This window comes from Alexandromys fortis, unplaced genomic scaffold (genome assembly GCF_014885135.2).
Source record: "Alexandromys fortis isolate MF-2015 unplaced genomic scaffold, M_Fortis_MF-2015_v1.1 scaffold_95, whole genome shotgun sequence".
NCBI lineage: Eukaryota > Metazoa > Chordata > Mammalia > Rodentia > Cricetidae > Alexandromys > Alexandromys fortis.
The window spans coordinates 3939308-3957039 of NW_026067990.1; the positions used below are offsets into that span (position 1 = coordinate 3939308).

The window sequence follows — 17732 nt, forward strand, 5'->3', positions numbered from 1 at the left end:
AATAGCTGCAACCCTTGGGAGAACAGATACTGCACCTTGCATGGGCAGTACAGTAGTAACAATCCCATTGGTGGAGGTGTGAGCAAGGGAGAGTTGTCCTTATTACACATCTGTCATTTGTTGGCATGGATGGAGGAGAAATGCCTTTCCCCATTAATGCCTAAGGCAGGTAGGAGAGCTGGCCCCGGGGCCATAAGAGCAGGAGAGGTAGCCCTGTCCCTCATTGTTGACAGAAACTATGCTTTTGCTTCCCTGTTGCCCGGACCCAAATAACTATATTTTTACAACACTGTTTAGTCACCAGCTCAGGCATATTATTAGTTAGCTTTTATATCTTAAATTGACCCATTTTTATTGATCTGTATATTGCCACAATGCTGTGGCTTACCAACTGATTAAAGTTCTGTCATTGTTCTCCTTCAGCAACTACATGGGAACTCTCTGACTCTGCCTTATTTCTCCGTGTGTGTGTGTGTGTGTGTGTGTGTGTGTGTGTGTGTGTGTGTGTGTGTACACAGAAGGTAATCCCACATCACCTCATCAGCTGCAGCACTCAGGAGAGTGGCCCCTATACCACACCTGGGCAGCACATTAAAGTTGAACCTGAAGGTGTAGTTGTGGGAAATCCAACCCTGAGAACATGAAAATGGGCAAACTGGCCCTCCCTCTTGCTCATCACTGTAAGGGGTGAATGCACCAGGCAGTACAGGAAAGCTCACCCTGGTGGTGAGAACAAGGGAGAGCTGGTGGGCAACTACCTAAGCCCAGAACCAGGGTTATGTGTTGGCCCACCCTAACGTCTTCCCTGTCTGGTGGGCCACGTAAAGAGACCAGTCCTTCAGACCCAGAGCTGCAGGATTTCCACAGCACAAGGCAACAACAGGATAACCAAGAGGAATTCCAGTCAGGGCCCAGCATCAATAGTGTGGCAGACACCAAGGCCTCGATCTAGATCAACAAACTCTTTGCAGTGAACACCTGCAAGTAAAGATATATGGATAAAAGGGTTTATTGCATGACTCACTGTGTCACACTACAGCTTTCATGACAAGAGTGATTTCTTTTCCTTCTCTCTCTTTTTCTCTTAAATTTTATTTTATTTTGGGGTGAGGTAGCAAGGACAGAAGGTAGATATGAAGGGATGGGGCAATGAATGGAATGGAGATGTATGATATGAAACACAAAGAATAAATAATAAGAAAATGAAAAATGGTAAAACTGTAAATATCTAGTTTTCAACCCCATCAGAGACCTGAGACTCAGAAAGTACAAGAGCAAGCAGCTTCTAAAACTATAAAAATGACAGAGAAAACTGACTACCTCTACATTCGCCCAAGGTTCCTCTGAAACATTGGAGCATGCATCTTCTGCCTACAGGACTAGAATATCTGACAGACTTTTCTGTGAAGCAGAAATTCTTTTTTTTTTCTTTTTCTTTTTCTTTATTTATTTATTAAAGATTTCTGTCTCTTCCCCACCGCCGCCTCCCATTTCCCTCCCCCTCCCCTAATCAAGTCCCCCTCCCTCGTCAGCCCAAAGAGGACTACCAAGAACTCAAGAACAATAGCAATGGGTTTTTGATCCTACTGCACGTATTGGCTTTGTGGGAGCCTAAGCAGTTTGGATGCTCACATTACTAGACCTGGATGGAGGTGGGTGGTCCTTGGACTTCCCACAGGGCAGGGAACCCTGAAGCAGAAATTCTGAAGGAGTTTTCTACCTTATCTTGGTAAAGTTCGGCAATCGTCTTTTTTTATATTCTGCTTGTCCAATTTGGACAGCATACTGTCAGCATTTGGGGCAAGAGCAGGTTTTTTTTGCCCAGAGGCTAGCTTTGCCACATTGAAAGTAAGCTTCATATAGAGGTTCTTCAATTTTCATCATGTTCTCTAAATTCATTGGTGCAACCAGAAGCAGACATAACTCACTATCATGAGAAGCCTTTTATTATTAAAACATTTTAAATATTATGTTGTATAAATCTCTGAATTATTTGAAGACCATGTATCTATGTAAAATAGATCTGTTTAACCTTGAAAACATACTTAATATACTATGAATTTGATTCTTATAGATGACTAAATACTAATCTGCATTTTTTAATTATCCTAAACATTTTGCAATAATAGCTTTCAAGGACTAGAACTTCACATTCCATTTTTAAATGAGCTACATAGGTACAATACATTAAACAAGAATAGAAACATAGAGGGCTGAAGAGATGGCTCAGTGGTTAAGAGTACTGACTGCTCTTCCAGAGGACTCGGGTTCAATTCCCAGCACCCACATGGAAGCTCACAACTGTCTGAAGATCAAGTTGCAGGAGATCTGACACTTCACACCAATGCACATAAAATAAAGTTAAATAAACCATAAAAAATATTTAAAAAAATAGAAACATATATACAGTATGTTCTAACAAAATAACGTATCAATAGTTTCTATCAGTATACAAAAATCTATACCAATGTAAAATATTAAACTACTAGTTGCTTTTTAGTATAGTCAATATTCTGCCCTTTTATCCTATCATTCCTATACCTCCCTTTTTCCCCATTAGATAGGAGAGAAAGAAAGGATCAAGGAAAGAAAAAGAAAGGGAAAAATCCCTTAATCCAACCTTCTTTGTTAAGTTTTTTTCCTTGACCATTACCAGTAACAACTTGTAACCATCCTCCTTAAACAACAACAAAAATCCATAGCTCGCTAAACAACCAAAACCTACCCACCCCACCTCTTGTGAATATGGGCATCATGTTCTTAATATTACTTCCTGTTGTAGGGGGAGGGGACAGCAACAGCATCTTTAGGGAATCCTGAGAAAATTGGGATAATGGCCAATTCCTGGGAGAGGTAGCTGTATCATGTGGTTGTCCAGTCTCTGTGTGATGGTAACGTGCAGTGCTTAACTGAAGTCATGACTGGAGTAGTCTATGAGGCTGGACCATCTCACTTAGAAGTTTTGAAGTTGTTCTGGATGCAGATTTTTGAGGAAACTGCAACAAAGGCACTCTGAGAGACTGAATCATCTGGGCTACTTGTCTATATTGGTATCTGGTCCTTTTTTCTAAAAACACAGACGCTTTTAAAGGGAATATACATACCTGCATTAACACAAGTATGGAGTGTGCAGTGTCCACAAATCAACTAAAGATGGTCTCTATGTTTGAGCAGGTAAAAGTCATCTGTCGACATTATAAGTTCATTTGGAGTGTATAACGAAACTAATATAAATCTCTGTCCATGCCATATGAAAGGATGGCATGTAGCAATGAGTCATGAGGACTCTGTAGCCAACAAAATTTATCATGTCTCATCCAGCCTTACAGTGTTCCCATATAGAGGAATCAGCATATATGATACCTATCCCATAGTTTTTCTTGTTTTTTTTTTCTTCATGCCTGCAAGATTTTCAGGCTGTCTCCCTAGTCAAATACGATCTTTATTAATTTTGAAGGAATCCATAGCTTTTTGTTTCCTATAGAAATAAAGTCATAACTTTTCCCTCAACCAAATACATTTCCTGACTCCCATTCTGAAGTTAAAACATCCTTAAAATATGAAGGCTGATTTAATTTAGCAGTTTTTTCTCCAATCCAGTGTCTCTCAGCAGTAGTGGGGTTTTTTTTGCTCATTAGCATTTTAAAATTTTTAAATTAATAAAGCACTAAATAGGATTCACATGCCTTGTGTTATGGCATTCCCCATCCTTACATTGCTATTGTCTTTTTTCTATGACTGACTATACCCATTTTCTTCACCATCTAAGCACATTTTCAAGCATACTGTACACATTCTTCACCAAAATATTGTAAGAATAGTCTCTAGGCCACATGCTAACAATTTTTTTTCTGAATCCTCTTGAGCCAGGCCTCCACAGTTCAAATCACCCTCAGCACCCCTGTCTTCCTTGTACACACCAGTATGGCCCATTAAACGCTACTTAAAGCATTCAACTTCTTTTCTAATCAAAAGTCCCCATTCCTCCAAACAAAAGCATGGTCAAGCCTATCACAGCAATACCCCAGTCCCTGCTATCAACTTCTTTCTTACTTAGGGTTTCTATTGCTGTGAAGAGAGGCCATGGCCGTGGAAACTCAAGGAAAACATTTTATTGGTGTTGACTTACAGTTTTAGAGGTTCAGTCCATTATCATCATGGTGGGAAACCATCATGGCATGCAGGTAGACATGGTGCTGGAGAAGGAGCTGAGAGTTCTTCATCTTAATCCACAGGCAACAGCAGTGAATACCACACTAGGCTAGCTTGAGTATATGAAACCTCAAAGACACCCCCACCCCCACAGTGACACACTTCCTCCAAGAAGGGCACACCTTCTAATAGTGCCGTTCCCTATGGACCTATTTTTATTTAAACCACCACAGTAACCATTCCTTCTCTTGATATATAATTCAAAGAAAAATATTTAATGCAGACAGTTAATTAAAAGTTTACAGTATTTTCACAACTGTCACTTAAGTTATTTGACTGATATTTTTTAAAGTATGAAATTAATACGTTTGAATGTTAAAGAAATCCTTATAAAAGTTCACCAAGTGTTAGATTATAAACAGGATATGTGGTTTTTATCACTTACTATAATCATTTGTGAATAGGATAAGGTGTAATAAAATACAGCTATTTTTACACGTGCATATTGATAACCATAATTGTCCCATATTGATATTTTCTAGGGTATATTTCTTATCACATTGAACATAGACCTAGCAAGCTATGCTTACTCCTTCCTTCTCAATACCATATCCCAGTGTACTTGCTTCATATAACAGTATAACCAAGAAACCTTGTTTCTAACATAGGTGCATTTACTCTCTAATGCAGTGCAAGCTGTGATTCCAAGTAATGACATCTTAGGTGCTTTTCTCATTGTTGTTTTTCTTGGTCTTAGTGACTGAACCTAAGATATCAAGATCTACCACTGGATTATAATATGTTCATTTTCTTTCTACTTTTGAGACAGGGAGTTACTGAGTTGCCTATTTGTGATGTTTTTGTCTCTGCTTCCCAAGTAGATCCATAACAGACTTGTGTTACATGACCTAGCTTCCTTGTTGTTATTGAGATAGATTGTTCCCTTTGTTTAAATTACTGTATATTATGTAATGGTGTTTATTGTTGGAGAGAATCTTTTGGCTTGCAGTTAATTCTCATGATACTTATATTAGAGTGATATAAATCTCTGACTAGAAGATGCAAATTCAAGCATGAAAGTATAGCTAGAACAAAGCCTCACACTTGTTTGAAGTGATGCTTATTTGCATCTTTAATTCAAAATACTTCCTAAATTTAGCCATTCTAATGATCTTAACTCTATAAATCTGACCTTTTTATATTTTTATTTTATGTATGTGGGTGTCCTGGCTGCATGTCTCTGGACCATATTGGGTAGTGTCTTTTGAAGCCAGAAGAGGGCATCAGATCCTCTAGGATTATAGTTAGAAACGATTGTAAACTGCTACATGGGTGCAGGGAATTGAGCCTATAGCCCCTAAAAGAACAGCCAGTGCTCTTAACCACTGAGCCATATCTGCAGCCTCTATTTCTGCTCCTGACACAACCTTTGCCTAAACCAAAGTACCATTTCACAAATGCAATTGGCAGAGCAAAAGGACTTTGCATATATTATTCTGTTTAGAACTGACTTCAGAGCCCTGGTAGCTCAGACCTTGAAGTCTACATTCATCATAGATTCTGGAAATGCTGAAACAGTTAAAAAACAAAACAAAACAAAACAAAAAAAACTGGAACAGTGGCATTTTTTTAGATATTTCCAGAATGTTATTCCATTATATAATTGCGCTATCACAGTTGATACCAGCCTTTTTAAGCCTCACATTTGCACATAGGAGCCAAGTTGAATAGAGTAGAGTTACTTTAATCCAAATGAAAGGTATCAGTCTACAGGCTTTTGGCATGAGAAAACATTTGAATGCACAAGTTACCAACTCCTGCTTGATTCCAAGTAAATATGTGCCATGCTTGTTGCTTGGTTATAGGGATTTTTCTATCCAAAGGAGAAGGGAGGGCATTAGATAGCCTAAGGCTAGCCTCAACTACTAATGCAATACAGTAGATATCATCCCAAAGTTGAAACTTAGATCCTAAAGATAGACAGGATACCCAAGCCAGGTTTCACTTGGTAGGATTCTTACCTCATTCTTTCAGCTCTCCTCTTTAGCAGTATCTGTACTACCTGTAGGAATAGTCTAGTCTGCCTCTTATCTTCTACATTGTATTAAGACTACAGGAAGTAAAAGAGAGCTTTGGGTAATGATCTGGTAAATTTGTTCAGTGGTAAGAAGCTACTGCTTTTGTTTCAATTACCATTCAGTTCCCCAGTCAAACTCTGCATTTCTGGGTTATGGTTATCATTTCTTCACATCACAGACTTAATGGTAGATCACTCCTTTAATTAGTATGATGCCTATACCACTCAGAATCATTATTAGTGTGTATGTTTAGAAACTACCTGACTTAAAATGCAACGAAGTCATAAAGTAGTTTCTTTAGGCCATTTAGCATTCAATGGACTGTTCCACAAAAAATTAAGTGTAACCAATTTCCTCTTTTATGAGCCATAATTCAAGCTGCAGAGCTTTTTATGTTACTAAAGGTAGTATCAGTTCGTTGCCATCAAGGCCATTGTAAATATTTGCTTTAGTGACCCTTTGGTATTTAAAAAGTATAGAAAAGTTTATATTGGGACAGTGCTTAGTATAAGAGCTCTACATTTTTCTCTGCTCCCTTGATGCCTCTCCCTTCCACCCTTCAACTCTCCCCCAAGGTCCCCCATACTCCCAATTTACTCAGGAGATCTTGTCTTTTTCTACTTCCCATGTAGATTAGATCTATGTAAGTCTCTTTTACTGTCCTCATAGTTGTCTGAGTTCTCTGGGATTGTGGTTTGTAGGTTGGTTTTCTTTGCTTTATGTTTAAAAACCACCTATGAGTGAGTACATGTGATAATTGTCTTTCTGTGTCTGGGTTACCTCACTCAAAATAATGTTTTCTAGCTCCATCCATTTTCCTGCAAAATTCAAGATGTCATCATTTTTTTCTGCTGTGTAGTACTCCATTGTGTAAATATACCACATTTTCCTTATCCATTCTTCGATCGAGGGGCATTCAGGTTGTTTCCAGGTTCTGGCTATGACAAACAAAGCTGCTATGAACATAGTTGAGCACAAGCCCTTCTGGTATGATTGAGCATCCTTTGGATATATACCCAAAAGTGGTATTATTGGGTCTTGAGGAAGGTTGTTTTCTAATTTTCTAAGAAATTGCCACACTGACATCCAAAGGGGTTATACTAGCTTGCACTCCCACCAGCAATGCAGGAGTGTTCCCTTTACCCAACAACCTCTTCAGCATAAGTTGTCATCAGTGTTTTTGATCTTGGCCATTTTTACAGGTATAAGATGGAATCTAAGAGTTGTTTTGATTCGCATTTCTCTAATGATTAAGGATGTTGAAGTGTCTTTCAGCTATTTTAGATTCCTCTATTGAGAGTTCTCTGTTTAGGTCTATACTCCATTTTTTATTAGATTATTTGTTCTTTTGATGACTAATTTCTTGAGTTCTTTGTATATTTTGGACATCAGACCTCTATCTGATGTGGGGTTAGTAAAGATCTTTTCCCATTCTGTAGGCTGTCGTTTTGTTTTGTTGACCGTGTCCTTTGCTTTACAGAAGCTTTTCAGTTTCAGGAGGTCTCATTAATTGTTTCTCTCAGTGTCTGGGCTGCTGGGGTTATATTTAGAAAGTGGTCTCCAGGGCTGGAGAGATGGCTCAGAGATTAAGAGCATTGCCTGCTCTTCCAAAGGTCCTGAGTTCAATTCCCAGCAACCACATGGTGGCTCACAACCATCTGTAATGGGGTCTGATGCCCTCTTCTGGCCTGCAGGCATACACACAGACAGATTATTGTAAAATAAATGAATGAATGAATGAATGAATGAATGAATGAATAGAAAGTGAGCCAGGCAGTAGTGGCGCAGGCCTTTAATCCAAGCACTCGGGAGGCAGAGGCAGGCGGATCTCTGGGAGTTTGAGGCCAGCCTGGTCTACAAGAGTTAGTTCCGGGAGAGGCACTAAAGCTACAAAGAAACCCTGTCTCAAAAAACCAAAAATAAATAAATGAATGGATGAATGAATGAATAAATGAATGAATGAATGAATGAATGAATAGAAAGTGGTCTCCTGTGCCAATGTGTTCAAGTGTACTTGCCACTTTCTCTTCTATGAGGTTCAGTGTGGCTGGCTTTATCTTGAGGTCTTTGATTCATTTGGACTTGAGTTTTGTGCGTGGTGATAGACATGGGTCTATTTTCATTCTTCTGCATGTTGATTTCCAGTTATGCCAGCACCATTTGTTAAATATGCTTTCTTTTTTCCATTTTATATTTTTTTGTTTCTTTGTCAAAAATCAGATGTTCAAAGATGTGTGGATTGATATCCGGTCTTCTATTCGGTTTCATTGGTTCTCTTGTCTGTTCTTATGCCAGTACCAGGCTGTTTTCAGTACTGTAGCTCTGTAGTAGAGTTTGAAGTCAGGGATTGTCATCTCATTCGTATATAAAAGATACCTATTTCTTTTTAGCGATTACCAGAGGATTTTTAGAGTTTTATTCATGAGACTGAGATTATTAATATTAGGTATTTTATAATGTAGCAATCTTTTCCCATTTTCAGACACCCATCCCTTTACATCAAGAGGACATACAGATGAATTTAAAAAGAAAATTCAAACTTGGCTGGCTAATAGGGAAAAAGGAAGACTAGAATGCTTTATTTGTGTCTGTGCTGCTACCATGAAAAGCTTTGAAAAATAATTAGAAAGCAACTGCTGGAGTTCATCTCTTTTCCGTACATTATAAAAACCTTAATCTTGTGCTTACACTTGTTCTTGTCAGCCCATAATTTTAACTATTTAAGCATACATTACTGAAAAGGAGGATAAAATTGTGGGTTTCTAAAAGCCAGATGTTATAAATAGAATAGATAAAAACTGAGATAGAATGTAAGTGCTCAAACTGATTTAATATAATGGAAATTTTATTCATTAGCATATTTCCCATTATTTGCAAAAGTACAATACATATTATATTTTAATCTATTGCTTTTCTTAAATTTAGAAACATTTTTAGGAATATCTACAAAACTAGACATGAAAAGAAGTTTTTATCACCCTTTACCTGTTTTATCTCCTAAGTAGATAACTGTCAACATTTCTCTTCTGTATATGTTCTACAGTAATGCTTCTTACGTCAATGCAGTATTTTTTATTAAACTTTCTTTTTACTTATTCTTTGTGTCCTTTACATCACACATCTCGATCCCATTCATTTCCCATCCCTTTGTATCAACTCTCTGCCCTTGCACCCTCCCCCTTAAAATAAAATAAAATTCAAGAGAAAAAGAAAAGAAAAAAGGACAAATCTCATCTTGGAAGCTGTAGTGTGACACAGTGAGTCACGCAGTAGACCCTTTTATCCATATATCTTTACTTGCCAGTGTTCATTGCAGAGAGTCATTGATCTGGTCCAAGGCCTCTGGTTTCTACTACACTATCGATGCTGGGCCCTCACTGGGACTTCTCTTGGTTATCCTGCAGTTGCCCTGTGTTATGGAGATCCTGAAGCTTTGGGTCTGCAGGGCTGGCCTTCCTGTGCTCCAGCAGATCACAGATGGGGTGGATGTTGGGGTGGCCTAACACATAGCCCTGGTTCTGGGCCTGGGTAGTTGCAGGGTTGGTCAGCCCACCAGCACTCCCCTGTCTTCACCTCTAGGGGGAGCTCTCCTGCATTGTCCTGGATAGTTCACCCTGAGCAAGGGGCCTGCACCTAGTCAATAGGGTCAGCTCTATTGTGCTGCCCAGGCAAGATGCAGGGCCCACTTTCCCAAGTGCTGTAGCTGATAAGGGGAAGGGTCAGCTCCCTTGCCCACCACAGGTGTCAGGGAAAAGTGGGGAGAGCATATTCCCCTTGCCCTCACCACCACATGGCAGATGAGGGGTCTATGGCCAGCTATCCCACTCTCCTACCCTCAGGGGCCAGCTCACCCTTGCTTCTGCCAGCAGGGTGAGCTCTACTGTGCTGCCCAGACAAGGAGCATGGCCTGGTTGCCTGAGTGCTGCAACTGGTTAGGAGGAGGGTCAGGTCTTTTGTCTGTCATTTGTCGCAGGCAGGTGAGGGGTAAGGGGGAGCGACATCTTCCACACACCCACACATACTGCCACCAATGCAGTATTTTTATTGAGAGTTCTTCTGACAAGATAGTTCCCCAGATAAAGGTGCTTATCAAAAAGCCTAATGACCTAAGATAGATCTCTGGATCCTACATGATGGAAGGAGACAGCTGTCTTCTACAGGTTGTCCTCCAACCTCTGTCTGTGTGTTGGCTTGCATGTTATGTGCAATGGCATGGACACATACACCCAATGAATTTATAAAATAGAATAAAATTGTAATTGTGCTTTTCAAGGGGAAAAATTATCAGTTTTTCTTTTATTGTATGCCAAGTACATTTCTATTACATTTTTTCCCATTGTATTATGTACATGACAGTGGGGGGTGCACTATGTTGGTTTCTTCCTTAGAAAATTGACTTTTTACTTTACCTTATAAAAAACATTAAAGGATTAAATTAAAGGTGCTTAGCTTAATAAAAGAGTCATGGTTTTCTGTCCTATTAGTCTTCTGCATTTAAGTAAGTTTCAGTATCTTTGAAAATGCTCACAACTTTCTCATTCATTTGATAATTCTGCATTTATAATCCAACATTTGACAAGTTTTAGAATAGGTGATTTCTATGGCTGTGGAAATAGGATTGCCTTCTTATAGCTGTCTAAAACTTAACTATATTAATGAAAATTTATATGTTTATATCCTTGTTTTTAGGTGGATTATGTATTTACAGATAAGACTGGAACACTCACTGAAAATAGCATGGAATTCATTGAATGCTGCATTGATGGACACAAATATAAAGGCACAACTCAGGAAGTTGATGGATTATCTCAAACTGATGGGCCCTCAGCCTTTTTTGATAAAGCAGATAAGGTGACATTTTCCCAATTAATTTTTTCCCTGAGAAATCAATATTTATAAGCATTTGTTATTATTACATAGTAGAAATACAATATTTTCCTAAGGGCACATGATACAGACCTTTGAATTTGTACTTTTGAATACACCTTCTTTTATTAACACCTTTAGCATTTATAAACAACTAGAAGTTACAAGTAGCATTATAGGAAATGGCATTTGAACAAAACAATAACTTGGCTGTATGTGGATTCACATTTTTTTAAAAAAAAATCAGCTCCTCTAAGAAGTCATCTTTTCAAATATAGATTTGAAGTTCTATATTTTCATGTTAAACAGATCAAAGTCTCCTGACACATGAACAATTGCTAGATTGTGACTTAGATACCTAATTACCTCTTAGGCCATGAAGTTACAGCCTTAGATATAGGTGGTACTACTCTAATCTGGATGAGTTAATACATATTCCAGGGATGCTGACTATGAACCCGTAATTCTATTAGTTGCTAGCTATGCATTTGAGTATTGGGAATTTATAAATTTTCATTAGCTAGTTTCTTAGAGATTATAAAATGCTGTCACATTAATATCTTTTCTTTGTTCTCTGTCTGGTTACCTAGGGATAAAAATAATAGTCATTCTCCGTTTCTGTTTTACAGAACCGGGAGGAGCTCTTTCTGCGTGCCCTGTGTTTATGTCACACTGTAGAAATTAAAACAAATGATGCTGTTGATGGACCTACAGAAGCAGCTGAATTCACCTATATCTCCTCCTCACCAGATGAAATAGCTTTGGTGAAAGGAGCAAAAAAGTAAGCATTTCTTTTACTTCTGAGAAAGTGAAACCACAGGAGGGTAGAAGTTTGTTTGTTTACTTTTTCATTTGCTTCAGTAACTATCTTGTGCCTTTCCTATTATGTAACTTCAAAAAGAAAATAGTGATACATTTGTTTAGCTTGACTTATTCATGTATTCTGACATTAGTCCAAATTGTCATACTATTTTGTAAATCAGTGGCAGCTTTTGTACAACACATGTAATTTCTGAATGCTGCCAGCAATTTTGATGTCATTTGGTAACTGACAATCTAGTTTACACATGAGATTCAAGATAACTAAGTACCTAAAAGGCCACATACTATGTTTGCTGAAAAATTGGAATTACAAATTGAATACAGTAGTAGCCAGTCATTGGCTTGCTCTTTGTTGGCAAATGAAATAGGAAATGCAATTGGAGATTGAGATTGTATAAAAGAAGAAAGGAATTTAAAAGGATAGGTAATAACAGTGGAAGAGGAAAATAGCTGTTTCTTGAAGATATACAAGTCTTTATTGTTTTTGATAGGTTTGGGTTCGCATTTTTGGGAAATTGGAATGGACATATACGAGTAGAGAACCAAAGAAAAGAAATAGAAGAGTAAGTAGTTCTGTATTTTGATGTTTGTCATTTTTTAATCCAATTGTGAACATTAGTGCTTTGCTCAGCCTGATGCAGGGAGGAAGGGCTTGTTCCTGCCTCAACTGAATATACCAGACTTTGTAGACTCCCCCATGGGAGGCCTTATCCTTTTGGAGTAGTGGACAGGTGGGGATGGAGGGCAGGAGGAGGGATGGGAAGGAGAATTGTGGTTGTATGTAAAATTAATTAAAATTTTAAAAAAAGATTTGAAAGAGAGTAAGAAGTAGTTTATGGGAGGCCTTGGAGGGAGAAAAACGGGGGTAATGTAATTATACTATAAATATATCAAGTAATTATATTATGAACTCAAAAAATAAAAGTAAATAGATTCAGATAGGAAAGAAAACTTAATGTGCCTATAAATATTGAACTGTGTTCTCCCATTTCAGGGTTTCATATAAATATAGTTGGAGTAGGAAAAGCTATTTTTCATAGAGCGTCAAAAATGAGGATTTAAAGTAGAAACTCCAGTTTGGTTTACATGTCCAGTAGCCAGAATGAGTCTTGCTGAATTATTTGCGAAATGTAGATGAAAATATTCATTCACAGGTCCCTCCTTTTCTTAACTATTCTGTATGATTTCATCTAAGTAATAGTTTATCCATACATAGACAAATCTAAGCCATCTCATAATGTTATTGGATTCTTTAAGCTCTTCTATGGCTTCTTACTGTTTTAGGATAAAATGCCACGTTTCTGAAACAGCACTAAATTCCCAGTTCTCAACCCTTGCTTACTTTGAGTATTTCATCTCTTGCATAGAACTGAGTTTTTCAGACATTGGAACTTTAAACTCTGTGTGAACCATGTGCTGCCATACATGCTTTCATGTGTTTTCTCCCCTATGAAAAGTCAGCCCTGTTTCCTTATCATGTCATTCATTTAGAGTCCAGTGCATACCCTTGCCAGGAGACATTCTTTCAATTCGCCGTTTTTCTGTGCTTGGGTCTCTCCATTTTAAGTATTTTTGATTGTAGTATTGTGTGGACATGAAATATAGTTATGTTCATTATCCTTTGTTTCCTTTATACTGTGGTAAGTTCTTGGAGAGGAGTCTTTGGCAGATTCATCTCAATTTCTCAGAACCTAGCACATTGTCTGACCGCATAGTAGGCACACCAAAATTACAACCATCCTATACCCCCCAGAGATGACTTGGTGAGCCAGTTCTTTGTTTTCCATTCTTATACAGTCATTCTTTTTGTAAGTTATACAGTGAGAAAATAAAAATAGCTTTTACTGCTATTATCAGCATGCTCTACATGCAGAGAAATTTCAAAGAAAAATAAAAGTATCAGTTGTATAAAAAACTAGCTCTTCCCATCCAAAGAGCAAAGCTTTGTGTTCATTAAGATGTTTCAGTAATATGCTTTTTCTTATTCAGTGTAGTTTAGGTATTTCACTTTTTTGTCTTTCTTTTCCTAAAGGTATGAACTTCTCCACACCTTAAATTTTGATTCTGTTCGCCGACGTATGAGTGTAATTGTGAAGACCCAAGGAGGTATGCATCTTTAAAATCTGACTTACTTATCTTTTTCTACTTGTAAGGTTTTTTTTTGTCAACTTTTTTGAGGAAAGAAACATTTTACATAGTTTAGGATTAAGTAATCTTACAGATTTTACTGAAACAGCAATTTAGTGTTCAGAAATGTCATATTTTATCCTAAAACAGTAAGAAGCCAGAGAAGGGTTTAAAGAGTGTAATAACAGTATGAGATGGCTTAGATTTGTCTATGTATGGATGAACTGTTAGTTAGATTAAATTATACAAAGAGTTAAATGGTCTGGAACTACCAATTATAGAAGTTTAGAGTTCAGAGAGTGACTGGTTTTCGATCCTTCTCTGACAACTATTATTCTCCTACTGCTTTACACTCATTGGAAGCAAGTACAGATGTATGATTAACCCAAATTTCTAGGAAAGGGCATTTTGTTTCATTCCAGCGCTTACAAACTGTGAAAGAATAAAACTTGCCTTTTCAGAGAAATGGGTACCATCATCTCTAAGCTCCTCAATATCTTTGGAAGGCACTGTGGTAGTTTGTCTTCTGTTCAGATTTTGAAAGACTCATGGGAGAGCACGCCTTTATTTGCAAGCTCTCAGATGTATGTACATGTGTGCACATGTAGTTTTTGGCCTAATTTTCAAAATATCCTTAATTTATTTTAGTATTAATTATTTTGCAAATTCCTTAATGATGAGAAATGGAGAAAGGTGGGTCACTTTTACTCTGCCTTCTGGGATGACTGCAAAGTCATGGGATTGATTTTAATATATTTTTATGAAGTTTGTTTATGACTTAAATATACTTCAGATGTTTGATTAGAAATGAAACATTTAACATTTAAATCCTTACTGCTTTTATGTGTGCACATCTATACCTATATTCTTCTGCAAATGGTAAAATGCCTGCAAAAATGATATGCAAAGGTCACTGGTCCCAAAACTACATTTTTTAATTTGCTCAGCTATTTACCTCATGATAAAGTGTCTTTTAATACTCAACAGTACATGATCTAAAACTGTATTTATGATATCAGCATTCTACAAAAATATTTTCAAGTTCCCAGTACAGGCCATCAAGCAAGTATTCTTCTAGTTTATTCAAAATTAATTCAAGCTGTTGGAGTTTGAATGTGGTTCTTGGCTCTACTTCATGTCCAGTTACATTTTCAAAGTAATGTCACCTGGAGTTCCTTGACACAGCCTACTAGTTCATGATTTACTTCAAGGAAATATAGCAGGGCTGCATGTAGTAGTATCTGGCTTATTTATGGTGTCTATAATGTTCTGGAAAGATGATGATTGTTCTTTTGATAAACTAAAGTTCTAGGTATTTCATTCCATTTGATTTAACATTGCAAAACAGGCTCAAAATACATAGCAGCTGGATGAGAGAGGTCATCTTAAAGTTAACTCTTCTTAAAATTCCTAATACCAGTCTTCATATTCTAAGTTGAGTGCTTTGGTTCTTTATTGTAGGAGATATATTACTTTTTTGTAAAGGAGCAGATTCATCAGTTTTTCCCAGGGTGCATAACCATGAAATTGAGTTAACCAAAGCCCATGTGGAACGTAATGCAATGGTAAGCCTATGCCCTTCCCTTCAATAAGTAAGTGGAGAAATACTGCATATAACTATGTTTATGGTTTTTAAATAGATGTTAAAGTTAATTTAGTTTATTTTATGGTCTATTTCTTGTGCATGGAAATTTGATTATATTTCTATATCCTTTATTTTGACATAAACTATTATTCTATACTAGTACTGTGGTCAGTACTAAGTGAAGATGTTTCAAGGATCTTACTTGTTGAAGATGTTTCAAGGAGTTTTTCTTAAAAGAGCTGTTAGTTTCTTAGAACTTGACTGAATGTTAACTCTTTGGCTGCATTCTGTTCATTTTAAAAAATTAAGTGTGTTAAGAATTTTTCCTGTACAGATGGGTAAAGCAAATTCATTTCAAGAATATGATTGGGGCTAGGGAGATTGCTCAGAAGTTAAGAGCATGCACTGGTCTTACAGATGAGCCAACAAGTTTGGTTCCTAGTACCCACAGTGGGTAGCTCATAACTAACTATACCTCCAGCTCCAGGGGATCTTATGCCTCTGGCCTCCACAGTCACCTGCACTCATGTGCACATAACTATACACATACACTGACACATGCTCAACACATAATCTTTAAAATAGTGTGACGTTAATTCAGCTATTACAGAGGTAACTGTAGACCTTCTGCTTTGCTTCTAGGATGGGTATCGGACTCTTTGTGTAGCCTTCAAAGAAATTGCTCCAGATGATTTTGAAAGAATTAATACACAACTAATAGAGGCAAAAATGGCCCTACAGGATAGAGAAGAAAAACTGGAAAAGATTTTTGATGAGATTGAGACAAATATGAATTTAATTGGAGCCACTGCTGTGGAAGACAAGTAACTAGATACTGTTGCTAATTTTTATTTTTAGTTTTTGAGGTTATAATATAATTACCTCATTTCTCCTCTTCCCTTTCCTTCCTCTAAAAACTCCATGTCCAACTCTACTTTGTTCTCTTTCACATTCATGGCCTCTTTTTCTTTATTTGGCTGTTTGTGTATATATTTCTAAATATATAAATGGTTACTCATGTTACTATATAATATGTAAGTAATATATTTTAAGTAATATGTAAATGTTGCTTGTATGTTTGTTTTCAGAGCTGGATAACCAATTGGTGTGCATTTACCTGAGGGAGATTGTTTATCCTCCACCAGCCAGTATTCCTTAATTATTTGTAGTTCTTTATCTTTTCCAGACCTTTCCCCAGGCCATATTAGCATATCTGCTGAATAAAGATCTACTCTATTATTTTAATCACCAGTCACTTAGGGTAGTATGACTCAGATTAGTAATTTATTTACATATTTTGAAATATCTCATTTAGCATTGCCATCTAAGATTATTTTACCATGTATAGAAAATACAGCAGATTTTGAACTCTAGAAATAGTTTCAAATTAAATGCATGTATCTAAGAAAGAATGAATCCTTTATCAATATAGTTTTTTAATATTTACTAAATCATCTAATTGTTTATGTAACTTTTATAAAACAACCTTACACTACATAAAGCAGGGTTGTAAAGCCATTGTTTGAGCTATTTCCTAGAAGAATGGGTAAGATTTTGGTAAATGAGCAGAAAGGAAATTTCTGGTAAACAGCACAAGAATTTAACCTGCTTCAACAAGCCAGAATATATTTTTGAGTACTTTAAAATATGATTAAAAATAAGACAAATATATAAGATGAGATCTGTCAGACATTATTTTAAGACTTAGTGATGGGCTTGAAATATTTTTTTAACTTTTGAGTATTTTACAAGTTTTCAAAGAAAGGACTAGAGAGATGACTCCATGGTTTGGCATACTGGTTTCTTTTCCAGAGAATGTGGGATCAATTCCCAGCACCCACATGGTATCAGTAATCATCTGTAACTCCAGTCCTGAGGAACTTAATGCCTTCTACCATCCTTGGACACCAGGCATGCACATATCATACAAATATATATGCAGAAAAAACCAACTATGCACATATAATACATTAATTAAATTTTTAAGTATGGAAAAAAATTACCGATATATTCAGCCAATTGAAAGTATTAAAGTTTTATTATTTCTATGTTAATATTTCTTTATTCTTTGATACTTTCATACATGCATAATATATAATATA

At 36.8% G+C, this 17732-nt stretch overlaps 1 protein-coding gene across 6 annotated transcripts in view; it reads left to right on the top strand.

The window, feature by feature from the left end:
- Atp11c (ATPase phospholipid transporting 11C) overlaps window positions 1-17732 on the top strand; it is a 188158-nt gene that overhangs the window by 119818 nt on the left and 50608 nt on the right. For all 6 annotated transcript variants that reach the window (XM_050159636.1, XM_050159639.1, XM_050159640.1 and 3 more), the window contains exons 13-18: window positions 10920-11081; window positions 11726-11877; window positions 12410-12481; window positions 13951-14024; window positions 15507-15610; window positions 16273-16454. In XM_050159636.1, the coding sequence (XP_050015593.1) occupies window positions 10920-11081; window positions 11726-11877; window positions 12410-12481; window positions 13951-14024; window positions 15507-15610; window positions 16273-16454 (746 nt within the window). The remainder of the gene's footprint in view (window positions 1-10919; window positions 11082-11725; window positions 11878-12409; window positions 12482-13950; window positions 14025-15506; window positions 15611-16272; window positions 16455-17732) is intronic.